This window comes from Curcuma longa, chromosome 11, assembly GCF_044706935.1.
Source record: "Curcuma longa cultivar G26 ecotype Majalengka, Jawa Barat chromosome 11, ITB_CL_G26_1.1, whole genome shotgun sequence".
Classification (NCBI taxonomy): Eukaryota; Viridiplantae; Streptophyta; class Magnoliopsida; order Zingiberales; family Zingiberaceae; genus Curcuma; species Curcuma longa.
The window spans coordinates 21,857,735-21,885,140 of NC_133871.1; the positions used below are offsets into that span (position 1 = coordinate 21,857,735).

A 27,406-nucleotide genomic window follows, 5' to 3' on the forward strand; every position below is an offset into this window, starting at 1 on the left:
GCTTCCTCATTCCCTTGATTCCGATGATGAATTGCTTGCTTGGGATTGAAGTAGAAGATTATTTTCATAATGCAGCTGTTGTCGGTGCACTTAATTGAGAGGAGGAACTAGCTAGCTACCAGAGTCATTAATTAATTATCCACTATGATATTTCTATTACCTCCATATATATTTCGTCTTAATCACATCTAGCTGCTATATGTAATTACCTGTAAAAAATTTACAGGTAATCTAGCTCATCATTAAGTCTTAAACCATATCTAGCTATATATATTCATTCTTTAATTTATATATCTCTATCTGCTCTTAGTTTCACTATATATATATATATATATATATATAGTGGTGTCGGTGTAAACTTTAGCACTAGCTAGTGATGTATAGAATAATAATACGTACAAGATGAGTTCAGGTTTTGTTGGAGGTGTGGATCGAGCTAGGTAGCCTGAGTGTCGGCATGGGGATGGTGCTTGGATCAATGCATGCATGCCGCAGAAGTGAAGGTTGAAGGTAACACCCGGCGCGTAGTGATCTGGGTTTCACTTTCCGTGCAATATAATGAGAGCTGATGGAACCCGAGCGAAGGAGCAGGCATGCAAAACCTCGCTTTCGTCTGTTGCCTCTGCTCCTCACTGCCTCACAAAGGAAACACGCTACAGTGCCACTACTGCTTCTGCCCAATCCTTGCTTGGTCATTCACTCGACTACGCACACACTAGCTACCTCTCCTCTCCCATCCATCGCCCAGCTGCAGCTGCAGCTGCAGCTACCAGTGCCACGTACGTATATAACAGTGCTGACACCACCCTGCGCATAAAGCCACTGCTCCAACAGTGGTAATCGTGGAAGACGTACGTACGCATCAAGAGAGAAAAACAACCACAGAGTAAGTGCAAGTGCAAGTACTCTCGACTTAGATATATAGAAACTAACAGAGAAAGGTAACGTGTTCATTTGTCAATTCATAGGGCCCTGGCTGTGTTTTATATATAAATTGCATCCATGGCTGCTGCAGCTAACAGACACCTCCTGGCCTCTACCACCAAAATCACACATCCTTTCTCTTACATCACTAGTAGAAGAGTTGCTTTAAATGTGCAGACTAAAAGAGAAGAGCCCAACATTGCCCATTTCGAGCTCTCCCACCCACTCATCATCTGCGTCTCACAGATCAATCAGTAACTATATATATATGGATGGATACACTAACTTGAATTAAGGATCGAATTAACTGTTTATTATCATATTATAATATATATATATAGAGAGAGAGAGAGAGAGAGTGTGTGTGTGTGTGGATGGAAGGAGCATAAACTTGACGTACTGAATTGAAAGAGCTAGAAAAGATACATGTAGCTAGTCTGCCCTAGGATATAATTAAAACGATTCAGCCTCTCATGCACGAGACACAATGATAGTACTGGACAGTAACCTAAAGGGAAAAAGTAAAGACCATATCTATGTGCATGGAAACATCAGATCATCGTATAATTAATAATTAAGCTAGTGAGATTGATTGATTGATATGGATGGATCGATCGATTAGTTGGCTAGCTCCACCTCATCGGTCTGATCCTGCAGGTCCTCTTCCTCCTCCTCGTCTTCTTCCTCGTCGACGCTCATGGTGGCGACGGTGGCGGCGGCGGTGTCGAGGATATGGGGGGCGTGGCCGGCGCCGAAGGAGCGGACGTGGTCCTTGAGGGAGCGCTTGTGCTTGAAGTCGGAGCCGCAGATGCAGAACCAGAGCTTGCCGCAGTTCTTCTCGTGGGTGCGCCAGTCGCCGCGGACGGCGAAGGCCTTGCCGCAGCGTCGACACGCGAAGGGGCGAGCCCCGTGCTTGCGCTTGTAGTGCGTCTGCAGCGTGCGGAAGTCCTTGAGCGGCCGCGCCCGCGGGTGCTCGATGTGGTTCTTGCACCCCTCCACGCAGCAGTAGCACGGAAGCTTCAGCAGCGCCGGCGACGGCATCGGCCGCGTAGCCCCACGCAGCGACTCCGATCCCCGCCGGTACTGCGATCCGTGCCCCCACATGTGCATCTGTACCACATCCATGTCATAAAATTAAGAAAACAACAGAGCACATTTAATACATTATCCAATATATTCCTAACACAAATTTTTCCAGTTGAATTTGGAAATTGAAATCACTAACGTATCTTGAGTTTAAATTATAGGGGTACATACAAGACGGGAGAATGCAGGTAATTAATTAATCAATGAACTCAACCTGCATGTTGTTGAAACGATTGAAGGTTTTATTGCAGACGGTGCAGGAGAACTGGGTGTTGCCGATGAGGATTTCGGAGGCGGAGGGGATCCAGTACTGGCTGGGCAGGGCTGGGTTGAACCCTGAGCCACCGACACCAGTACTGGCAGCGGCGGCGGCGGCGGCGGCTGCGGCGGCCGCCACTGTTGCACCAATAGCACTACTACCACCAATAATGCCGCTTGAATTCGGCATGCCGATCGAGAGCGCAATCGTCACGTCGGCGCGATCGTCTTGGCATTGGTTGGAGCTGGAGTACTGGAGCCAATTGGAGGAGCAACAAGTGGAGGAGGAAGCCGGCGAGGAGCAAGAGGAGGCAGTGAGCGTCGTAGGGGTGGGTGTGGGATGGGCTCCGGGGGGCCAAAGAGAGAGCAACAGAACGGAGTCATCGACTTCTTGGCGAGGAGGAGGTTTGGCATTATGGTCGTTGGGCAAGGCGTCGTTGCCTCCGTGGGAAAACATGGAGAACGTAGCTAGCTAGTCCGGAATTGATTGATGGGAAGGTGAATGAAGGAAGAAAGGCTAGACGTATAGGTAGAGGAGGAGGAGAAGGAGGAAGAGAGGGGAGGGGGAAATTAAAGGAAGGAGTAATATTCAAAATAAGTTAAGGCTTGGAGGATTTAAATGGCATTCGAGGGAGGGGAGTGAGTGATTGATAGAGAAGGCTCAAGTGGATGAGAGTGGAGGCCTGAGGCCGTTGTTTTGGCTGGTTTAGGTTGGAAGGGGGACAAGGCACCGGCAAAGGTAGGGATGAGGCATCCAAGACGAGAGAGGGAGAGGGATGCATGCATGGCATGGGTGGGACCAGCATGTGTTTTAGATTGGCTAGATAGGGATAGGCGTGGGACCACCAAGCATGGATCGTATGTATGAGTGTATATTTGTAAACCATGCATGCATGGCATGCATGTTTGCTTCCTTCCTGTTCAGTTCAGTAACACTTCAGGGTAGTAAAGTGGAGAGATTGGCAGCGCGATTACCGAGCACTGCTACTATTCCATCTTCTCAAGTGTCTTTTTACAGTCTCTAGCTTTTTTTTTTTTCTCTCTTTTCCCTTCATCTTCTTGTTCTTCATGGGGTGATGCATGGTCTCTCACATCCTTTTCGATCCGTTCCTTTTGTTCCAGTATTCATTCATCTCTCTCATGCCTCTGATATTAACAAACAAATTAAATGCATCTGAAAACTATTACAATGCATCTAATCTTGAAGAAGCTAAGTGATGATGCATTTAGTGTTGTTGAAAAAAGAAAGCACTTAAACATCCTTCACTTTATAGATGCATTGTTACGTCATATATATAAGCTTCCTGTGTTTCTGTTTTCTTCTCCTGCCTGTACATCATCACATGTTTTGTTCTTCATGTGTTTCTGTTGCTGGCGGTGCCTAAAAGGCTCTGTACGCTTCCTCTGATTTTTCCCATGTTCTTTGAAACAAGGCAGATAATTTCCTGAGAACTACTCATAGTTACACACTTTAACTTTAGTGAAAAATAATCCACAATTTAGTCGTAGTTATTTATCACTCGAATAATCTTCAATTACTGAAGTTTATACCATCCATCATACCTGGGCTTATAATTATTTTTAAAAAATTGTATCATCCTGGGAAAGTTTACATTGCAGCAATCAAAAACCATTACAAATGGTTGTCCTAATCGATTTTTTTTTCTTTCCTTTAGAATTGCATCCGTCCACATTCGGCTAGGAGGTGAAAGTCCAGATGATTGCTAATGATAAATTACTTCCCTTTTTCTCATATTTTTGATTCCCATATTGGCAATTCAACCTAAATGCTTCTTAAACCATACGCCAATGTTGAGGAAGCTTTCGAAATCAGATTGTGGCCTACAATCAATAGATAAACTTAACATCGAGCAGAAAAACAAAGCTTGAATTTATTCAGAATGAAAGCTTTATGACTATTTGGAAATACCTGTCAATTCCATGTACATCCTCTGGAAATACAATGATTTTGACTTCAACTCCTTTCTCTCTCAGAGCGCGGGCATACTGGAAATTCAAGCAATATAGGTATGAAATGGAAAAGTATAAGAAGGGGGAAAAATTAAGGAAAGCAGAACAAAAGATTTGCAGTGGACAAGTGATATTATGCAAAATTTCTCATGGTGTATTGCTCATATCTGAACCAGAAGCGTGTTTGTGAGTTTGAAACCATCTCGACTACACATCCAAATTGATGGAATGGCAGATGATGTAGCATAATCCAATAATGATGACTCTTGTTTAGGAAAATGATTTCATCTTTAAAGGGAGATATCGTATTCTACAAGTTTAAGTTTTTCATTGCTAAGAAACACCGAGATGAACCCTTGTAGTAGATTTTGTTCTACTGGATAAAAACCAAAATTTGGATATAAAACATGCATTGAAGCAAGCATATTTGGGAATCATACTCCCCCAGTTTATGTTTTTTCAACATAAAGAAAAGGTGTAGTTTCAAAGCCAAAACTTGGACAAGAACTCAAACCTGGATACAAATTAACATTCAGCATATAAATGATTTTTTTTTCACTGCATAAGCATAGATGCAATATTTATAAGACAAACAAAAAAATCAGAATGAAGTGCAATAGATGTCAAACTAACTGGAAAACTCTAGCATACCTGAAGTCCATTTGATATAGGAACACGAAGATCTTGTGCTCCGAGGAGGAAAAGCATTGGCGTTTTGACCTGAAATTACCAGATTGCCAATGTTTTTCTGATATTGTGCTTGTTAATGCTAGGGAATTGAAACAAATCTTGTCTAGATTATGCCCATTTATGCTAGGGATCAATCTCTATTCTTACAAAACATATTCTGAATCAAAGCAAATTCTATGAACATCAACATATTAGGCATATTAAATGGACCTGTGAAGCATCTCTGGGATTTGATCAGTGGCTGCTAGGCAGGTAAACCGACATAACTACTAGAGCATGATGAAAAATAATAATATTGCAAAAACACAGTGCATCATCAAACGGACAGTACCTATAACCAACTTCATGAGCAGGGTAACAATCATAGCTCAGGACTTGGTACAACAGTACAAGCATAGGTAAAAATTACTCACAAGAAAAATATTCACTATTTATACCTTTGGAAGATGTGAGATAGGAGACTTCTCATAAAAAATCTGAAGATTTTCAATTGTAGGAGCTTCTGAGAAAAAATTCTTCCCTTCCTTTCCAAAGGCCTCTGTATAGCACCAATCAGGGATATCAGTGGTGCCCACCATTATTGATAAGTTACAGACGGGGTTGCGAGCAACTGCTGCAACAAATCTGTCTGGAGCCTGGAACAAAGACAGAAACATTTTTTACATTCTCTGTTGATTGGACTGGCTTATATTTGGTTAAAGAGCTGTTCATAGTTCTTTGAACCAAAAAATGTTTCCTGAATAAACAGAAATCAATACGTGTTGGCTGTTTTCAAATGACTAAATAAACAGAACCCACTTAATGCACATGATATCCAGCAAAGAAGTTGGAGAGAGAAGAAACATGGCTTACTTTCTTCATCAATAAGCTAGTTGAATCTATGCTTAATATCAATGTAAAAAGATACTAGCAAACTATACAAATGGTTTAGCTTTCTTTGCTGCTCATGATAATAGTATATTGTCTTGTCTTCTAAGCACATTGTAGCAAAGAAATTTATTTCAAATCTGACTAGTCCATAGATAACAAATCTGAGCATGAGGCTTAAACAACAGGTTTGAACTTTGAAGTACTGGTCTGGTTCCGGTTTCCATAAATTCTGGAATGACTACATATGACAACAATGGTGGACTCAATCTATATGAGCAGCAGTGTGCATATGTAATTCATAATCAATCTGATTTAGCAGCATGGATGTTATCCCCTATTGAACTCTAAGCCACTTCCAGTATTCGAGTTAATTAAATCACTTTTATTACATTAACTACAATTTTCTTTGGTCTCCCTAGGCACTTATTTTGCAACTCTACTTCAACTCATCTTACTACAAAATTTATTGGTCGACTTTGAACATATTCATAGCATTTAAACGCCACTTTAGTTTATTTTATCAATTGGAATTGGAACTTAGAAGGATTGCTCACAAGTAGTGATGCTTCCTTTTTATCTTTTCCAATGATCTCACACATCCACCTTAGCATTTCAACTCAGGTACATTGATGTCTCCTTGGCAAAACTGGTTCATATAGTATGGTGAGTGATGCTGCTGTCTTATAAAACTTTTCTTTAAGGGACACCATGAAGATCACACAAAAGCTACAATGGAAGAAAAACAAAATGCTCATGTTCATGATGCAAATGGGGAAAGAACATAACTGGTGGTATAATCTTGTATGATTTCAACATATACAATTATTATTACTCATGAGCCATGTATGCTAGATGGCATATAATTTTGTGTGATACTGAAAAGAACATTCTAACGAATGATACAACATCCATGAGAGCTGAGCAGGAATGCTACCTAACTAAACATGAGGAAAGATACAAGCAGAGGAAAACAAAATGACCATGCTCATGATGCAACTACCTCGTCACAGAATCTTGTATGATTCCAACACATACAATGTTTTGGTCATGACATAATAGTGATCAATATTCACATCTGAAGGCACTAAAAATCAAATATTTGGATAAAAACACATTACGCAGACCAATTTGCTCAATCAGTTTCTCTATGGAGCAACTTGCATCATTGTATCAAATTAAAAGCATGATAGTGAAAACACATCAGAAGAACCTCAAACATGGATGAAATTTAAGAGATATCTAACCTGGCCGACTAAATGAGTAGTTAAGAAGCCTCCATGCGAGCCTCCAACAACAGCTACCTTAGATGAGCTTGCAAGTCCTTTATGAATGACATAGTCTAAAGCTGTAAGTACGTCACCTACATCCTGACCACAATAAAGGTTATGTTCCATGTCAGAAACTGCAGAAAAGTCCTTACCACAGACTATTGAACATAATCAGAAACCATTTCAAAAGCATGGCAAAGCAAGCACCTGGCAACCAATTCTTCCTGGGAGAGACTGCAATGCTTCTTCACCAAATCCCAGTGAACCCCTGTTAACAGTTTCCAAACAAAGTCATAAGAAGATAATGGAAACAGGAAAGCTCCAACATGAGGAAGAAGACCAAGCTAAAGAAAGTAAAATAGTTATCGAAAGAAATGTTTATTGGTTTTGATGAAGATAAGGAGAAATGGACATTTTATCAATATTTCTATTGCTTTTGATGCTGGGTTAAATTGCAGAATGCAGTAAAAAATGGGGAAACCCAATAGTCAATATATCATGATTCATGGAAGTTCTGACGATGCAAACTAGAAAAACCATAAACACTGAAAAACAAAAGAAAACCTGTTATAAATCATGAGATATTTCAAGAGGGAGATATAACTTTACAGAGTTCAACTACAGCAAGCTGGAATCAAGTAGCTAGAGAAAAAACTCAGTATCCACTGAGATCTTGTAATCCACCAGGAGAAAAGGATCTTTACTTGAACTAGGGAATCAAAGAAACTACAGAGCATCCTTATGTCATGTAAACTAATAAACCATTTTGCAAAATCACCACATTAAACCTTTGAAGCCAAGTTACACCCAGCAAAAGAAAATTTTTAAAAGTTACCAACTGCAGGGTAGCAATATATGAAAAATAAAAGGCTACAAAACTTGCATCATTACAACAAGACAAGAACTAAGAATCTTCTCATTACAGTAAAATAATACATGAACACATAGGTCCCAATAGATAAATAGATCTTGACTAACTCAATCTACTAAAATGTGGAAGACTCACCTGTAGTTCACCACAAGCAAGTTATAGCCTAGTGAAGAAAGAAATGCCAATGACTTTGAGTAGCTTGTCAATGAAATTGAATGCGGTCCACCATGAAGGACGAGAATTAATGGGGCACACAAGCCATCCTCTTGAGTCTGCTTGCATGATTTGTCAGAAGCAGGTGGATGAGACACGAAGATAACCTCAAATGGTTTTTTAGCACCTGCATTTAGACAATAACCAAATTGTTCTATAAGACTATTCATTAGATAGTATAACAAACATAGATGCAAGGGATGTTTGAGATATTAATGCATCATAACATGCAAACCAAATTAAATCTGCTTTGCAGTTTATACATGTTAATCTATTGTAAGAAATAAACAGTAAAACCAAGCTAACTGGATAATTTGCACTTATTTCCTACCATATAATCAAACAGATAAGTATATAGGATAACAGCAGTATGTAGGATAACCTTTCTGATTAGCCTAAATGAGCCATACATATACTTCTAATAATACAAAATATGATTTTCCCAATCTAGCCTCTTATTATGGAAATAAAAGGGACAATTCTCTTCATTTGTAGATCCCTTATCAAGCTCAACATCTCATGACAATTTTCTTAGAGTTGAGATTGTTTTGGTTGTAATCAACAGGAAAGCTAGAAACAGACGATCATTGGGGTATAGAGGCAAACATGAGCTCTGCCAAGACCAACATAGCAAGTAGAATGAATTATTTGAAAAGATCGAATTATCTCTTTAATACAAACATGTGATGGTGATTGACATTGTAAACAGGCCAAATGGGATGAACTAGAGAGGTGTGGTCAACTGACCTGTACCAATATGTACTGACTGCGTTATAGGTTGACACTAAAACCATGGCCATCCAAGCTAACACCAAAATGCTACTTCAAATCTTGTGATTGCAGCGCAACCAAGAAACAATTTCCAAGCTCATGCTTTATGAAGTAGCATTTCAGTGAGAAAAGCTTAAAAAGATAGTAATGAGGTTTGATTGGTGTGAAATGATTCGGTATATAGAAGGGATGCATGCCAGTGAAACAAAAGGGAGACAGAAAAACTTAGATGCATTAAGCATAAGCCAAACTATGAACTTAATGGATTGAGCATAAACCAAAAAGATTGACAGTCAGACAGAAAATTGAGATAAGCCAATGTGTACCAGATCATATATTATAATATTTTATATATTGGTAGTTGAAATTTGTTATATTTTACATGCAAAATAGTGTTAAATGTGAATTGTTTCTGATTACAAGTAAAAAAAATGCCTTTTAAACAATGGAAATGGAATTGCAGCTTGCAGACCATTTGTAGGCAAATAAACACCCCTAGAGGCTTCTGTAATTCAACTAAAACAGACCTAACCTGTACAAGAAAGAGAAAATTTTACCTTTAGAAAGTTCTGCAGAAGGATTACTGACAGGAATCTTCAATATACTAAACTTAAGTGGTGACAACAAAGATCTCACCTGAAAAACAAATGAAGTAAAAATGCATTATCATAAGATAATCTAAAGTTAAAATAGCTAAAATATACTTAACTAAGAAGAACATGACAGAGAATACCTACCTTGTCAGAGTATCTTAAAGTTGGAGTAGACACACCTAACCAAGTCCATGTACTCAACTGGTCCTTCTGGGAAGTATGGCATCCATACTGGATTTGTGGTGGGTTAATGGGACTGCTGTAAACTTGGAAAACAAGGAAAACATTTGCAATGTGACAATGAGTTAGTTAATTTCTTTTTATTATGCAAACTAAAGTTAGCTTACCAGCAAGAATATCATCTCCATGTACAGCAAGAACACTCCATGAGAAATTTGATTCATGTGGACTGATACGTAAAACTTTGCCACTGTAGAAATTATTTTTGTGCATTACAGGCAAGAATAATGCAGTATTGACTTAGAATTTTTATTTGCAATAGGAAGTACCTGATAATATTTACTGAAAGTATTACTTGAGTGCTGCACCATACAGATGAAACAATCATTGTAGAGCCATCAGAAAGCCATGGATCAGGTAGAAATTCAGAATTATAAAGTCCAGGAAAGCAATCATCCTCAGGACACATGATAACAGGGACCTGAAAGGCAGAGGTCTATAATCGGACTGGTAACAAGTGAAGGGAAGCAATCATCCTCAGTATCAACGTAAAATATATATGAAACTAAAAGTATATGACCATGGCCAACTTACAAAATCATTTGACTATGTTACCGTAAACTGTATTCCAAAATTTTATCCCATTCATTAAACCTCAATACAATATACACATATACGGCAATGGCATGTAATCCCTCACAATGACTATTTTGATTTAAGTTTCCACATACTGAATCTGTTGTTTACACATACAAGAACTAAAAAGTTCATGGTTCAATTATAAACTGTATTTGTCGCTTATTCCTAGTAATAAGAGGATAGTATCTAATACCCATCACATTTCATCTTGACCTTTACATTTTATAAACTGTATTTGCAATCAGGAAAAGGAAGTCATAGTTTTTTTTTTGTTCATGTAAGCAGGAATGTCATGAATTATTTACTAGATATTATTAAATTACAAAGTAAGCCATCCAAACTAAAAGCTAATAAGTGAAAATTGGTCGCCCACAAAAATCAAGAGATAATCACTCAAGCTTGGTCAATCCCAATCACACTAGGCCAAATTGATAAGGCCCGTACTAACATATTCGGACTCGAGGGATCACAATATTGATACTTGGCGAACTAAAAAGGTGAGATGACACCAGCAAAATTGTGCCCATGAGATGAAGGCATACCACATCAATGATATCTAGGGAATGATGAAGTTGTCCATCAGAAGGCCAAACAATTCTGTGAAGTGAATCTGTTGCCATATGAGCACCACTTTCAACAGCATTCCTTGCAGATACAAAAACCAAATACTTCCCATTTGGACTGCAATAATATAATCAGATTTGAATGAAGTACCACACCAGATTGTTATAGCTAATTCACACAAACTGTATACATCATATAAAAAAAAAAAAAAAAAAGACAATGTGACCTGAGATATGGAACACAATACTGTAAGGAAAAAAATAAATAAATAGGCCATGTGATAGTGTAAAAAGGATATGTATGCCCAGAAGGCTTTTGGCTTTTGCATAACAATCTAATACAAGGAAAGCTCTTTCTAATGAACTTGATATCAGTATCATATAGCTCGAAAATGTCAAGCCTCAGAACCCAACTTGAGGTGCAAAAATTATTAGTGTTGTGCTCATTCAAGTGCATTAAAGATGGATATAACTCCCTAAATCAACACAACTCTGGGCAAGCATATTCCTACACATTTTTTTTCTGATCAAAAGTAATAGATAATTGAAAGAAAAAAATAAAATCTTAAACATTGCATTTTGTAACTGATGATAAAAGTTAAAAAAAATACAATTCACATTCAGTTATGAAATTCCTAGAGGCAATCGAAGGCATATATGAAGGATTATTAGAAGTTGAAATGACCTCATTTGTTTCTACAAGTACTGTTTTTTCACTAATGACTATTACTCTGAAATCTGTCATTTGGCTAAAACTTCGGATTAAAGAGAAAATCAGATCATAGATTAGGACCTAATAAATAATGTTGAACAAATGCTAAGAGAAGTTTGATAAGTCATTAATATCTTCCTGTTGATTATAGAGAAAGCCCTAATAAGTAATGCTAAACAAATTGCTAAAGAAGTTTCATATATCATTACTATCTTCCTGCTACTTAAGTAGCCTATTTATGTATAATCATTTGGAAGAAGAGGTCATAATAAAAACAACTTGCCACTTGCATCTTGTTGGCCCCACCACCAACTAATGTGCCCTCGAGAAACATTTAAATGTGTGCCATCCAATAAGTTATATCATAAAAAATCATACATGTTTCTGGAAAAAATAACAAAAAATACATGCTTTCTACCATCATTATTTGAAGTATCAAAACATCTAACTCATTCAATGTACATTACCTATTACCAGAAATAAAATCCTAAAAACATAAATTAAGGGAAGAGCCAATGTTACCTGAAACGGGGACAGAATGCACTACCTAAGTCTTGAGTTAAATTGATTGCAGAATTGACAACATCTTCATTCCTGATGAATGGTGGCCAGCAATATGAGGAAATTGCCACAGCAAACATCTCCAAACTAAGATAACTGTAGATAATTGAAAAAGATGGCAGACTCACCCATTTGATGACTTGCTAGAACTTTGATCTTGAAAAGGATCACTAATTGCATACAGGGCACATGGCCTATTGTAACAATATTTGATTCCAAGCTTTCTTGGAGTTTTTTGAGGTCCATTTTCTACTGACCACCCAACAAAAACCAATGAATTATTTGCCTTAGAAACTGATGGAGCCCAAACAACTTGACCCACACTTAAGCTCCTGGGAATGCCTTTAACCGCCCGTACTTCTCCACTGCACAAGCATGAAAACAAGGTCGTTATTTGTAAAATTTGCCAGTTTTTACAACATTAAACGGACTAGGTCAGACCTATTGATGCTGGCAACGAAGAGTGAAGGGTTCCTTTTCTTAGAATATGTTTCACCCCAGCTCTCTTCCCAATCCCCTTGCCCTTTCCAGCTATTAAAATCTTTCTCGGAAGAACCTTCTTTCTTGAAGCCTAAATAATTGAACACTGGCTTTTCTAAAAGTGGTTCCTCGGCAACATAGGCGATCATTGACTCATCATGGTTCCATGAAATCCCCTCAAACCTATAACAAAGCCAATATAATCATTTCAAAAAAAAAAAAAAAAAAAACAGAAGAATAGAACAAAGTGCAGACGATGTAACCACCATGAGGGTATAATTTATCAAACGCATTTTGTAGCAGGGAAAAAAATATTTTACATCATCAAGTCTTCTTACCATCCGTCGGTGTAAACTGAACCATGAACTGACTGGGGAACGTGAATTTCCTTTTCCAATAGAGCCGGCCCCCAAATTTCGAGCACCGTTGGTGAATCATTCTCTTTATTACGAACCACCAGAAGCTTCGAGCCAGACGGCGATGGGACAACTGCAGACGCCCCGTTCATCTCCACAGGAAATGGCGACCACTGAAAGTCGACAGAGTCTTCACTAGCCTTCGAGATATGAGAAGACAAAACCATCAACCTCTTCTTGTTAGCCAAAAGATCCACTTGCCGGACAATAAACATCGCCCGCGAGGTGCCTGCTGCATTTACAGTGAGGAACAAAGAGCAAAATCAATAAGATGAAAGAAATAGGCAACACGAAGAAGCCTTCGCCATCATTCTGAAGAATATAACCATTTCCAGACTTAAAGATCCAAGCTTTGTCGATGGTGGGGGCGTTCGTGAACTCCTGAAGCAATTTAGACTGCGAGGCGTACTCTTCGGCGGTCGCCGGGTCGATCGCGAGGGAGGACATTTCCTTGGCAGATACTGCTCGCGCAGACGAAGACACAGACACTTTCCGACTGGTCAAGATGGAATCTTGGATGAGACGAATCAGCGAACAGTAATCGAACAAGTGCTGGGAGAAGGGGATCGATCTTAAGAGGAGCCGGACTGATTTACATGGTGACGGTGGAGAAGTGTTTTGGAGAGCGCGACGACGACGACAACAAAGGGCGGCAGTGGGAGCGACGGCGGAGGAGGCAGCAGCGCAGGCGGAGAGGAAATCCAACCAATGCGACAGCGGCGGCCAAGACTCGGGCCATCGATGGCGTCAGATAAGTAAGAAAACGAGATAAGGAGGAATCTGAAACTGCCTCGACTCGACTTTTTTTTTCTTCCTTTAAAAATCTCCCCTAACTAAAACATAATAAAATTGTATAAATTTTCTAATTATAAATTAAAAAATTAATGTCAAAAGATTCTCAACAATGATTGGGGCAAATCTTATGGAGCAAATCGATGAGAGCATTTGATACAAAGTAGTTATTTCTTTGAACATTTGATGCAAATCTTATGAACACAAATTCAGCTCTCATAAAGAACAACAAGGTTAAAAACAAGACAAGGAAACAAGAACAAACCTTGTGCAAACATAAATAGCAACAAAAGAACAAATCGAAGATGGTGGCTGAATGAATGCTAAGAAGGAACGATGGTGCATCAATATCTCCTGCCAGCTTCAATCGACTCTAGAATTGTGTTTGCATCGCTCGCGTAGATCTCATTCTGATGCCTAGATGCAACTGCAGCTTCGACTTCTGATGGCCTCGACTGTCGGGAAATTGCAGTCGACTGCAATGGCACATTGGTTCTAGAATCAGACATTTCGCGCAAGTATGCATGAGGCAACCAACCTGCAGAGGAAGAAGAAGAATGAGAGATTTTAGATGAACGAGGAAGGAAACAGCTAGCTGCGTTCTTGCACTTGAACTAGTCGATACCATCTAGATCATACGGTGGTGGAAAGAATTGCAGGTAGCAAAATGAAGCAACAACCAGTCCTACAATATAAACAAGTCGATCACCATGAAACACAATTGAAATTCAAATGTAGATTTCAAAATTCTAAACAAACCTAGGAAGCCTCCTGCAAATACATCTTGCCAATGATGCCAATAGTCATCGACTCGAGAAATCGCCACAAGTGATGCTAAGAGCAAAGGAAGAATCACAATGCACAGTTTGGCAACATGACCTCTGCCATCAAAAGCCTGGAGTTTTCCTGCCAGGTACCATGATAGGAAGCCTAGCCCAGCGAAAGACCCTGATCGAGGCAACCAGCAAGCCATAGAGTCACACAATCTGTAGTTACAGCTTTAAAAAAACAAGAACACGAATTGTTCGATGCTTACATGATGAATGCCCGCTCGGGAAACTCTTGTGCCCTTCTTTGATAACACTTTTTACCCCATGGCATATGACACCAGTTGTTATGTTGTCATATTTCTGCATATCAATACTTGTAATGGTGATTTCTGAAATCCTTCAATGAAAATGGAAAGAAGAACAGATCGAGCATATCTCACAGGAATTCCATCAGGAAAACAGCGCCAGAAGAAATCTGGCCTCGGTCGGCCAACAGCATCCTTGATGGCATCAGTTATAACTCCAGTGATAAATGTCGAAAAGAGCAAGCCTGATTATGTGCTTCCATCAGCTCGCAGTGACAGCCAAATGATAAAGAAACAAAAAGAAATCTACCTAATACGGCGTTATGCAGATCAAGAACATTCTTCCTCTTCAAGTAGATCCCCAAAATAATTAAGAATGGCAACACAATTGCAAGTATCTGCCGAGAAGACGATCTTACTATTCCACAATGGAAGAAACAGTACTCTTTACTACTTTGAATGGAAGAGAGAATATACCGGAACACCCCAAAATGGCACTGTGTTCTTTTTCATTGGATACCTCAAATCTGTCATCATATTTCTTCCAACAAACCGGTGAAAAGGCTCTATGATATTTAAGCATCCGTCTATTACAGCAAGGAGTATGAGTATGATCCAGTCTTGCATGTGAAATCTTAAGACTTTGGTTCCATGGGATCTCAGTGTGTGGGATCCCATCTGAATATCTGGCATTTTAATTTGCCTGATGATCATTGCATAAATCATTAAACTGCAACATCATGCGTAGATAATCGAAAATAAAAGGCACAGGCAGGATGCAGCCAGGTTACTGCAAGTAGTCAAGAGATAGCAAATAAACATTGTCGATGTTATAGTGAAGACATTTTAAACATCATTAACTTGAATGTGGGCAACAAGAACACAAAAGCATGAACTAATCTTCCAACAAAAAAGAATAAAATACGTATTAAATTCAGGAATATCGACAGAACAAGGAGAGAGGGAAGAAAGAGAGGCAAAAGCTATGATTTTGTGTTCATTTTCTTACCAATCTCCTCCGGTTTCAAAGAAGCGTGAGAGTTGTGAGCAGGAGGAGGAGGCTGCGGAGATGGCGACGAACGAGAAGATGAGTTTGGTTCCGGGAATGGAGACTTGGGAATCGCGTCAACAAAGGGAGCGAACCGATAAAGCAAAAGAGAGAGGAGGCGTCCAGCCGGCCATTTTACTTCTTTCTTTTATTGGAGACGACCTTTTTGATACGGTAGTAATTTCTCTCGTTGTTAAAGGAGAGGGTTGTTCTGTTTGGATTTGGCAGCCAACAAGAAAGAGATCGGTTTGGTTGGATTTGGTTACCATTCTTGTTAGATTTGGCTAAGTTCCTTTCCTTTTTTGGAGAAGATATTTGATTTCTTTTCAAAAATCAGAAAATTTAATTTATAGAGTTGTTGAAAAGAAAGAATATAAGCAAAGCAATTTGCTTAATCAAACTTAAACAAGAAACTTCGTTATATCGATCTGTTTTGGTTTGCTATATAAAGGGAGAAATCGCACTGCAAATAATTACGCTGCCAACTATTTGAAAAACGGAAAACGGTTGATGACGGAGGTTACCGTAGCGGAGCAACGTGTCAACCAAATTTTTCACTTTTTCTTTTTCTTTTTCCTTTTTTAAAAAATTATATTTACTCGTTTATATCACTATAGAAAACATTAAAGATCGATACGATAATCAAGGGAGAAAAGATAAACAATTTACACAACTAAATGATTAACAAAATCACACACTATTATTAACTTATATTAATTATCTCAATATTAATCACCCCGGCGCGCGGTGAAGGCTCAAGAACCCGCCGGAGCGAGACTAAGTTGGAGATCCAACCCCACGACGTCCTGCGCGCTATCCTCTCCCACCACTGCACCACGGGCTACGGTACGGTCCTCGTCTACGCACCACCGGATGAGAGGCGCGCGCCCGCCACCGTACGCCGGCGCTCCCATGCAATTGTAGGACGGCGGCGGGGCGCCGTATCCGACGACCCAATTCGCCGCGGCCAGGGGATCGCTCAGGGGACAGAGCGCTAGGTTTCCCGGCGCGGGCGGGGGACGGCGGAGGAAGGTCCGGCGGCGCAGCTGCTGGCGCTCCTTCTTGTGGGCGTTTTGATGGCCGCCCAGCGCCTGCGAGTTCGCGAACTCCCGGCAGCAGTACTGACACTCGTACCTCCTCCCGCCGCCGCCGGCGTCACCTGCCGCCGCATGGTTGTCGGACACGTGGAATCCGAAGAGCCTGAGGCCGGCGGCAGTACTGCTCGGAGACGCCTTGGCACGGCACTCAACTACCCTCGCCATACAAAATAAACAAAGCAAGGAAGAAGCGGACGTGCTGGAAGGTTTGCAGCGCAGGGGACTGAGACAGAGCACCTGTTTATATGGTGAAAGTCGTTGATTAATTAGGCAGGAAAAGTACAGTAAGCTATGCATGATTAAGTATCGCAAGGATCGGAGAATATCTAAGAAGAAATAATGGTGGTGGTTGCAACACATGAGAAAGGATACAGCCAATAGCCATGGCCATGGAAAGGAAATGGAATACGAGGATGACAAGGCATGCAGACCCTGGGCACGCATGGCATGTACTTATGTAGCTGAGCACTGTGTCTAACTGAGAGAGAGAGATACAAGGAGTTTAATTGGAAGGCACAAAATAAAGCAGAGTACTTAGCTCAATATTGGAGTTCACGGGTTTCCAGTACACCACTTGCAGCTGCTTCTTTTCTCATGCAACCTTTGCACAAACATGCATGATGTGAAATGGACTTACATCACCTGTCAATTTAGTGCATAGCCCAAATAATGATGATGAGAGACAATGATCAAACTGCATAGTACTGAAATGACGCAACACTACTGCACGTACACAGTGCTGTCTGAATAAATTAGCACAAAACGCTTCATATTTATTATTATTTTCAGAATTAATCTGCTAAGGACATATGTGTTATAGTCGATAATCAGCTTGTGAATTGAATCATGTTTACTTAAAAACTATGTGCGAGATCGAGAACACTTAAATATAATTTTTTGAGGGTAGCCAATATGAGTTACCTAGATTTTATTAGAATGCAAATACTGTCAAGATACACATTAGATACACAAGATCTAACACATAAGATTCCATGATACATTAAGTTGATTTCAATCACTCTGAGCAATAATCATTCTGCATGATAGAGAAGGATAGAATGAGAGAGAAAAATTAAAAAGGATGCGTACAGATTCAAAGAAAAAAACTGAGGTGTGTTCCCATATATTGCCGACAGTTAATCTAGAGTTTATATATCACTAAGTTATGTATCTCATGCTTTGCTCTTCTCGTATCTTGAACAAACAAAATATATATAAAAGGATTGTGGTGAAGTGACAAGGTTTCTTTTTGGAGAAAGTGGTGTGTGATTGACATCAAAAATAGTGTGTAATGTGTTCCTTGTTGTATCATTTTTTCTAGCTCTAGGTTTCTCTTTGTCCTCGGCCGTATCTGCCCGAATCTTACTATAGTCAAGAAAAGGAGATTTTAATGAGATTGGGTGCCACATCTCCTCCGTCATGACCTCAACTTTATGCTTCAAGTAATTCTCAGGTACTCTCCAAACACCCTACTGCAGACCACTACTCATTGCTTCACCTGCTATTTCTATAGGGACCCAACTTACTCATTAGCTTATATAAATTTTTTGTTTAGTTTTTTCATGATTGTCAATCACATATTTCTATATTCTAAAATGGTACAAGTCTCTTTCTACAGGGTGCAAATGCGCAATGAAGGATTTTTTGAAGTCTCTCCTACCATGGATACCCTTGAGCTAGTCTCCTTTATAGAAAGTAATTTAAGTGACCCTTTTGGATATACCACCATGGCCAAGTTAGATTCTCCATGTTAGAGGGACATATAGTAGACCTACTAAAATATTCTACTCATACAGTGACCTTTAGTGGGTCCCTGCACTCATTGAATGATCCATGTCTTATTCAACTTTAGTGCTGTGCATGGCTCTTGATTCCTGTATGCAGGTTGAGACTCCTGTGCTTTTGTTGCAAGCATGAAAATGATGAAACATCGAAGGCCATGGGAAAAAAGGATGAGACTTGGCATATGCATTACCTATCACATGATCTCTTACCCTAAAGAAGCAAGTGAAAGTTAGCATATTGTATGTTTAATGTCTCGATTAAACCTGACTTTTGGGTTCGTTCAACCAATAAACAGGGACTCATACGACACTGGTTTGCCAGTCTTGAAAGCATTGGTTCCAGGTGCAATGGTTGTCCATCAACGGAAAAGACAAGGCCCCAATCCTGGCTTTTGACTGAGAAAGCAGAGGATGGGGGAACGGCCACTAAAATGATTTCTTATTTAAATCTTGCCTTTGAGTTTCAATTAGCCCCCTAGTCTTCCAACACGATAAGTTGCACTTTGACGATGGAAAAACATGTAACCTACATATATCGACAAAGGTCCAAAAGATCTTGATGTGGTGGATAAGGAAACCTACACATGGCAGGACCACATCAGAGGTCAAGTCAATAATCAAGCATAGGTGGAGGTCAAAGTAGTCCCTCGACTCTATCAGCTCGGTCACTCAACTCCATCAGCTCGATCTCCCGACTTCCTCCGCTTGGTCACCCAACTCCATCAGCTCAGTCACCCGACTTTTTCAGCTCGACCATATGACTCCCTCAGCTTGGCCACTCGACTTCCTCAACTCGGCCATCCGACATCTTCATCTTTGCTATTCAATTTTCTCAACTCGACCACTCAACTCCTTCAATTTGGTAATCCTTGAAACGGACAACGACGGCGAACAATCCGAAATACGTGGAACCATGTGGGTGGTGAAGCAGTTATGCTGTTGTCAAATTCGGTTCCCTAAATGCCCTCCATCAAACACGTGGCATTCAATGAATGGAGAGGTCATTAACGATTGTTGGATCTGGTCCCCCACTAGCTTGTACGAGAATGATGAAGGAGAATGAAGCGTTCACCGTGGAGATGCTCTTTTGCCAACTATATAAATCCCAAAGAAGGCAAGGCCAAAAGATCGATCTCTCTCCCAGGGAATTTCACTAAACTCTCTCTTTTCCTTTCTTCTTTTCTATTACTTTTGATACCTGAAGGGAATCTTAACTTAAGTGTTGGAGTGGTCACACCGAGCCCCGCCTTGGCCCCCATTATAATCCCTGATTGAGTTTTGTAGGCATCCTAGACGTTTTCTTCAACTTTGTCATCTTCAACCCCTTCCCCTCAACAACTATTTCTAGCTGAGTCACTTACTCACGATCTTAGACAAAGAACAGATCTATTTGATGAAAACAATTGAGACGAAGAGTGATGTGTAAACTAACCCAAGAAATTGATTTCGGATGCACCCTAGGTTGCAAGAATTGAGGGTTCTATCAATTTCATCATGGAAGTTATGCATATCCTATGCTAATCCATAAGTAAGGGCCTCTAGGCCTATTATTATTATTATTATTATTATTATTATTATTATTATTATTATTTGTAATTAAGGTTTATATAATAGTGTGTATGTATATATTATTAACAGTATTTTAAGTATATATTATGGTATTATATCTCACTAAATCAGGATCAACTGGAAAACCATGAATTCAACCAAATGTATGCCACTTTTTCCCAGCTAAATTATACATCATCCTTGAATGTAATATTCACCCAGTCAGCAAAACCTTATCATGAACAACAATCTAGAATAGCTCCGAAGCTACTTTTCATTGCAATTTGTAAATCTAGTTAGGTTTTCTACAAATTCACTACCGTTTGAGCAAGACAAAAGACAACTATAGTTCTGAGACAACTATAGTTCTGCTATGCTCTATATCTTACCAGGAAAAGAAAACATATTCACAGGAACCTGGTACTTTTTTTCTGTAAACTATACAGTTCAGCAAGCAAACAAGTTTTAACTGCGGTAGTAAAGGTCACCTTGACATCAGATTTCAGAAAGACTAGCGAGCGTCAAGAGAGGGAGAGAGCTCGAACTCTGAGATGAACACCACCAAAGTTAAAGAGTTCATGGGCTTCAGTTGTCGTCCTCCTCGACTTTGTAGGACTCTACACTCATGTCAGATAGCCACACCCCAGGGAAAAGAGAATACAAGAAGCATGTAAACAAAGACCAAATTATTTTACCAGAAAATATAGATGAATCAAGTTTTCATGGTGTATTGATTTCTATTAGCATACTGCAAAGCATACTGATATAAACAAGAGAAAGAAATGTACCAGGAATATATATACTGATTAAGCTTTTAACTCTACTTTGTATATACCAAAACAAAATCATCTAAACTTATATAGGTCTATTTCACTGACAATCACTATGGCCAACTGCTAAATCAAGCAACAAAATCATTAATGCACTCCTCAAACTCGAGTTCAACTTGGAGTCCAGGACTCCCAAAGCAAGTAATTATTTATCTTTTAAATTTTATTTTCAGGTGTCTTATATGCTTTGTTACCACAAATATTAGCATATGGATTTTCCATAACTCAAGAACTTTAAAAGTATCTTCGCTCTACCATATGCAGTTGTAACCCAGTCTAGAGCAACAATTCATTTTATTGGTAGATGCATACATAAATATTATTTTGCTACTGGGGTTACAAGGCTCAGTAAATCTCCTTGTTAAGTTCATCAAGGGATAGTGGTCAATATTGGGGTTGCAAGGTAGCATTCTTGATGTGATCAATTGGATCAAATTGCAAGCATGCCAATTCATGCTTGCAACTCCTAGTACCAACTAAAAGAGAGTGTCATCCCTTGTACTTTTTGAGGCTTTTTCCAATAACTCAGTCTCACTTGGATGCAGAGAATTCCTTGTCAAACCAATTGTACACTCTTGCATCTTTAATATGATTGGTTGCCTTCTATCTTATTGCGTCCATCTCACTTCACTAGCATAGTGATACTCTCCAGACATCTCTTTTGCTTCACCTAAATAGCTTTTGTCTCTTAACTCTTCCAGGTTGGAAGAGTGTATATATGGCATAGTCCTGATCCTATTCTTCTCAATGGTTTTTCCTTTCTGGAACTTTTTCAGATATTACTAATGTTTATTTAATTGACTTGACAAATGAATTAAACATGAACAAATCTCCAATACAGAAATACCTAACTTAGTAGGGGCCATCAAGTACCCGTCCTTCCACAGATTTTTTAATGTATTATACCTTCACTCCGGTGCCAAAACTTCCACGACCATATCTTTCAGCCACATAAAGATGTCTTTTAAAAAAATGATTTTTTAAAAATTCTAGATCTAAATTATTAGTGGAAAGAGACAACCAAAGGAGGCCACCACATACTTATTTTTTTATTTTTTTTTAAATTCAGGTATTCAATTCTTTAAATCGATTAATCAGTGACTAGTTCAATCCTACAGAAATTTTTCACCGACCATCAACGTAAATCCGAAAGTACACTGGAGGAAAATACTTACTGTAGGATTCGAACCATAAGTGTTTGGATAAATCACTGAGCATCCGCTATTTATTTTTCTATGTCGCCTTGCCTTTTGATCGATTAACAATTGAGCTCATCAAAGTCAAGCAGTCAACTCCTAATCATTGGTGAAAATGATGTAATATTAATTAATAAGGAAGTGTAGTAACATGTGGAACTAAGTTTTTTTATTATCTATCATCACATAAAGATTACCAATGTAAATGAAGCAAGTATGTTGAGTATTAATTTTACTTATCCTTCTAAGTTCACCTTTCTTCTTTCTTCCTCCCAGCACTTCCCTCAACTAGAAAACACAAATTTCACTACTTTACATTAATCCAGTCTCAAGCCAAAGAAGCCTTTAATTTCATATAAGATAGCTTCCTTGTGAGAAAAATAACAATCAATATGAAAGACCACTCGATCATAAATTCTATCCACCGCAAAAAAATTCTATTCCAACTGTTTATACAATTTTTTCTTCTTCTTTTTTTGGGTTTAAAGAATTTTGGCACTTTCCGAGCCTAAAGTAGATGTAAATTATCTTCAGCTTTTTATCTAGATGAAAAGACAATCATGACATGTGGGTGAGCAGCTAATTGTTTGGCATAGTCTATTAGGTGTCTTGTGTTCTCAAAACTAAAATAATTTTTTTAAGGTGATTAGAAAAAAGAAATAAAAATAGAATAGGAAGCGGCGGCTTACGTCAATCAAGCGCTGTTCGATCCTAGGTCGTTTTTTCGGCCGCCGGCGAGGCCGCGATCCCGTCACCGCCGCGACGATGTCTTCCTCGATCGCCTCCAGCGTGAGATGCACCGTTAGACCGATCTTATTCCTCTTCTCCTCTTCCTTCGCTAGCATCCCCGGTTCCCATCCGAGATCTTCCTCGCCCTCAGTTGGCCCATCAGCTTCGTCCTCAGCTCCTCCAACCCTCCGTCATCGCCTCAACCATCCTGCGCCGGGAGGATCCCGCAGGCTCGTTCAGGCTCGTTCGGAGGCATGGCGCGGCCCCGGAGGTTGGTCTCGATCTCGCCCCGTGGCGGGTCCTGGGCGGTCGCCATGGAGTCGCACGCTTTTCGCTCGATCAGAAAGTAACGGAAGACGCTGCTAGAGGGGAACAGAAGACTAGGGCAGGCAGTGGCCGGAGGATGGCAACGATGGCACTTGAAGGATAATTTATACTTAAATATCATTTAAAAATTATTATTATTATTATTATTATTATTATTATTATACATTTCTATCAATTCCAGAGACAACTCGAAGGATAATTTTCTTAAATTTCATCTCCAAATTCCACAAAAGAAAACGCATTCCAATTCCAAACCTCAATTATAATTTATAATTAAGAGAGAGACAGGCGGAGATCCAAACTCATCTTCTGTTCGCCTCCACCCTTCTCTTCCTCCTTCCCTTCTCCCTCTTCTCGCTGACTCCTCTGCCTCCCCGCGCCGCCGCTGGCCTCTCCCTCCGCAAAGTCCTCCAACTCAAACTTTGGCTGCCACGCCGGCGGCCGCGGCAGGGATGCCTTCGCTTTCGCCCTCTTACTACAATTATTTCTCCCCCTCAACGAGTCTCTGGCCGCTTTGATGTTCTCCAGCAAAGTGTAGAACCTCTCCATGTCTGAATCCTCATCCTCCACAGCTGCTCTCTTCCCCCTCGTGTCCTTGCTGCAGCTTTCTTCCTCCATTGACTGATCAAGAAAATCTGACAACAGGTTATAAATAGCTGTGAGGATTGACGGTGGAGGCGATCAATGGAGCAGTGAATTCGCATCTCCAAGAACGGAAGTTGGATCGATTCGTATGAATGACGTCAGTTTGATGACGCCAGTGGTTTGGTGCCTTTTGACTTCATTCGGTGGCGGGGGACAGAGAAAAAGACACGGCACGAGCATCACGCAAGGTGACAGTGGCAAATGGGAGATGACCACAAGTTCGCGCCGAGCCAGCCAACCACCTCACTGCCCGCTTGCCTACCACTGCCGACAACCCGAAGAAGGTTGGTCGTAAGTCCATCTCATGAACCTGTTCTTGAAAAAAAAACCACCAAGGAGAAATTTTTGCCCTAAAAAGAATCCGATTCTCTAATATCCGTCCTTCAGATTAAATTTGGAATTAGAGCAGCCAGATCGATTGACATGATTGAACCACATGCACAATTCAACTGGAATCTAAACCCAAGCTGATTCCAACTGAACTGAAGAGCAGAACAAATTTTTACCACCATCGGAAACGGTAAATTAGAATTTCAACAATAAATAACACAAGCAGAAATGTTACTCGGCACCTGAAAGCTACTAACACTCAGTGTCAAAATCATGCATAGTGAAACCGAAATCCAGGCTCAAGAAGCTCTTATTTATGCATCTAGTAGCGGATCTCCCATACTCTGATGGTTCCATCTGTGTAACCAGTAAAAAGTGTGCTACCATCGGCGCTCCAAGTCAAGCTTGTGCAGTACAAGATCTGCAGGAACAATCAAAGAATCGTTTATGCATATAAAATAAATAGTTAAACTTGGAAAGAATCTGAAATGTTGAAACAAATTCATGTCGCTGGAACAAGAAATAGTCAGCAAGTACCATACCCAGGGTTAAAGTACAATGATTAGTAAAGAAGCTAAACAAGTGGAGCAATCAAGAACTGAGCTTCCTTGTTTGCACATAAGTTTCTGAAATTGATGGAGGTAAAACATGACATACACCACCTATGTAAATTTACACAATTTTTATCTACTAGCTGATGTCTTGATGCTTTAGAAACATTAAGTCATCTGTCAATGGTGATGGAACATATGTGGAACAGAAATGTAATGTGATCAATAGGAACCAACTTGTACCATCTCTAGAATAATCTCACTAGATGCTTAGAAAGGTAAACAAAAGGATGTTGCAAACATAGAATGTGAGGAATTTAAACTAAAAAAACAATGGCAAAAATGGCAAAATTAACTCTAAATCAATTACTTGCGACATTAACCTATTGAAAGCTAGTAAAGATGACAAATATTTGGTTGAACTTGGATTGTGCACGAACCGTAATAAAGACAGAAAACTAATGAAGTGCGCAAGGAACATAGGTAAACAAGGCAGAATAAAACTAAAAGCAAACCAAAGAGCCAAAAGACAGAAGATTGCTTATAGAACAATTTTATTGGTTTATGGATGTTTCTGTCTGCAGAAAATCAGAGGCAATAAAACCTGATTTTTTTATTAGAAATTTATTGGTAAAAAATTACTTCCTGACATATAGATTTTGAAAATCTTAAATATCATAATCCTCCAGATCAGGATTCAGAATACAATGCCACATATAATAAATAGACAATTTACTCAGCCTATCTTTGAGAACATAACTTCTGACTTATGTTATACCATAGAAAAGTCTGTCAAGGAGTAAGGCAGATCAGCCATTGGAAAACTAGCAACAATCAGAAAGGTTGTTTTCATACACCTATTAAAATGACTTCTCGAAAACCATTACTTGAGTGTCCATGGACACAAAATTAGAAGACCAAAAGGTAGATGAATCAATATCCTTAGAGAAATGACACTAGTCGTTACCAGTTAAAGACACTGATGTGAGAGGCCAGTGACATATAAGTGGAGGGTGAAAAGAATGAAGTAAAGAAGAACGTCAATCTCAAACATGTTCATAATAAAATTACGAATCAATATATATGTAAGTGTCACATAAAATGGAAAAACTATTCATGTTCCTATCATTTCCCACAATTGCCTTGGTCATTCAAGTTTGAAAGGGTTTGGTTGGGAAAAGGTAAAATCTCAAACAAGTTAATTTTGAACTCCATACTCTAAACACATGAACAGAAACAGAAGAAATAAAAATGAAAAGCTATAATCCTCCATAATCACAACCTAATTCATGAAACTATAATTTCTTGACAGAATAATAACAAACTTGGAATATGATCAAAGATGTCAGTTTTATGGAAAGACCATTCATTTTGTAATGATAGGAGTGACCAATATGAGTACCTGGTTCTTGGTGGCGGTCGTCTCAGGCTTAAGGTCCTGCACAACAGATTTGCTCTCAAGGTCCCAGATCTTGACGCTCTCCTGAGTGGCAGCACAAAGCCAGTACCGATTGGGGCTGAAGCATAGCGCGTGAATGATGGCACCTGCATCAAGTGAATAAAGGCGCCTCCCCTCGCCCAGGTCCCAGAGCAGCGTGACTCCATCCTTACCACCACTAGCGCAGAGGGAACCATCGGGACTAACGGCAACCGTGTTAACGTAACCAGTATGGCCTGCGAGTGTGCATCGCAGCTTGCAGTTGGTCAAGTTCCATACTTTGACTGTGCGGTCCCAGGATCCGGAGACGATGGTGGGCTGGAAAGCGTTGGGACTGAAGCGAACGCAGCTAACCCAGTTGGTATGCGCATCGGCATCCTGAATAGTGTACTTGCACTCACCGAGTGTATTCCAGAGCTTGATGGTGCGGTCGCGGGAGGCGGACACGATCTGGCGGTTGTCGACAGAGAACGCGACGGAGATGACATCCTTGGTGTGTCCGCAAAAGCGGCGTGTTGTGACGCCGGTTGAGAGATCCCAGAGGCGGAGGTCTCCATCCCAGGAGCCGGAAAGGGCGAACTGTCCATCGGAGGAGAGGGTCACGTCCTGGACGAAGTGGGAGTGGCCAGTGAGGCGACGGCGGGGCACGCCATAGGAACCCCCTCCGGCACCGTCAACACCAGCGGCGGGAGCGTCCTTGGTGAGGTTCCAGACGAGGAGGGACTTGTCCCGGGAGGAGGAAACGATCATGTCAGAGTTGTCGATGGGGGCAGCGATGGCTGTGACCACGTCCGAGTGGCCGCGCATCGTGCCGCGGAGGACCAGGGTGTCGGCCATCTTGCTGTCAGCGGAGAAGAGCGGCGGCGGAGGCTGACGCAGCAAGGACAGCAAGACAGCAATCAGCCGAAAAGGGTAGAAAGGCAACGGCGTCTTATAGGGGAAGAGGCAGT

At 40.1% G+C, this 27,406-nt stretch overlaps 5 protein-coding genes across 7 annotated transcripts; all 5 read right to left on the minus strand.

Annotated features, from left to right (window-relative positions):
* Positions 1-1,542: 1,542 nt before the first annotated feature.
* Positions 1,543-2,725, minus strand: LOC141840798 (zinc finger protein WIP6-like). The gene is made up of 2 exons (XM_074728865.1): positions 2,225-2,725; positions 1,543-2,034 (listed from the first exon to the last, which is right to left on the minus strand). Exons 1-2 carry the CDS (start codon positions 2,723-2,725, stop codon positions 1,543-1,545), a joined length of 993 nt encoding a protein of 330 aa, XP_074584966.1.
* Positions 2,726-3,946: 1,221 nt separating this feature from the next.
* Positions 3,947-13,629, minus strand: LOC141840604 (acylamino-acid-releasing enzyme 1). Of its 2 annotated transcripts, none has more exons than XM_074728644.1 (17): positions 13,393-13,629; positions 12,989-13,295; positions 12,612-12,833; positions 12,299-12,535; positions 12,132-12,203; positions 10,877-11,015; positions 10,025-10,176; positions 9,863-9,945; positions 9,660-9,781; positions 9,480-9,558; positions 8,074-8,278; positions 7,275-7,335; positions 7,044-7,166; positions 5,367-5,564; positions 4,891-4,959; positions 4,199-4,275; positions 3,947-4,110 (listed from the first exon to the last, which is right to left on the minus strand). In XM_074728644.1, exons 1-17 carry the CDS (start codon positions 13,511-13,513, stop codon positions 4,047-4,049), a joined length of 2,331 nt encoding a protein of 776 aa, XP_074584745.1. In that variant the 5' UTR covers positions 13,514-13,629; the 3' UTR covers positions 3,947-4,046. The 2 variants fall into 2 exon arrangements, with proteins under 2 accessions (XP_074584745.1, XP_074584744.1); XM_074728643.1 differs by having other exon boundaries at positions 12,989-13,298.
* A 573-nt stretch (positions 13,630-14,202) lies between these two features.
* LOC141838404 (lipid phosphate phosphatase 2-like) lies at positions 14,203-18,072 on the minus strand. The gene is made up of 8 exons (XM_074725864.1): positions 18,047-18,072; positions 15,411-15,636; positions 15,244-15,331; positions 15,069-15,178; positions 14,895-14,988; positions 14,618-14,806; positions 14,484-14,543; positions 14,203-14,396 (listed from the first exon to the last, which is right to left on the minus strand). The coding sequence occupies exons 1-8, from the start codon at positions 18,070-18,072 to the stop codon at positions 14,203-14,205; spliced, it is 987 nt and encodes a 328-aa protein (XP_074581965.1).
* On the minus strand, positions 16,641-23,385 carry LOC141838405 (uncharacterized). Of its 2 annotated transcripts, XM_074725865.1 has the most exons (3): positions 22,416-22,442; positions 20,899-21,027; positions 16,641-17,720 (listed from the first exon to the last, which is right to left on the minus strand). In XM_074725865.1, exon 3 carries the CDS (start codon positions 17,520-17,522, stop codon positions 16,737-16,739), a length of 786 nt encoding a protein of 261 aa, XP_074581966.1. In that variant the 5' UTR covers positions 17,523-17,720; positions 20,899-21,027; positions 22,416-22,442; the 3' UTR covers positions 16,641-16,736. The 2 variants fall into 2 exon arrangements, with proteins under 2 accessions (XP_074581966.1, XP_074581967.1); XM_074725866.1 differs by lacking the exons at positions 20,899-21,027; positions 22,416-22,442 and adding an exon at positions 23,126-23,385.
* A 1,235-nt stretch (positions 23,386-24,620) lies between these two features.
* Positions 24,621-27,339, minus strand: LOC141839424 (small ribosomal subunit protein RACK1z-like). Its single transcript, XM_074727166.1, has 2 exons — positions 26,421-27,339; positions 24,621-24,888 (listed from the first exon to the last, which is right to left on the minus strand). Exons 1-2 carry the CDS (start codon positions 27,291-27,293, stop codon positions 24,790-24,792), a joined length of 972 nt encoding a protein of 323 aa, XP_074583267.1. The 5' UTR covers positions 27,294-27,339; the 3' UTR covers positions 24,621-24,789.
* Between the last annotated feature and the right edge of the window lie 67 nt (positions 27,340-27,406).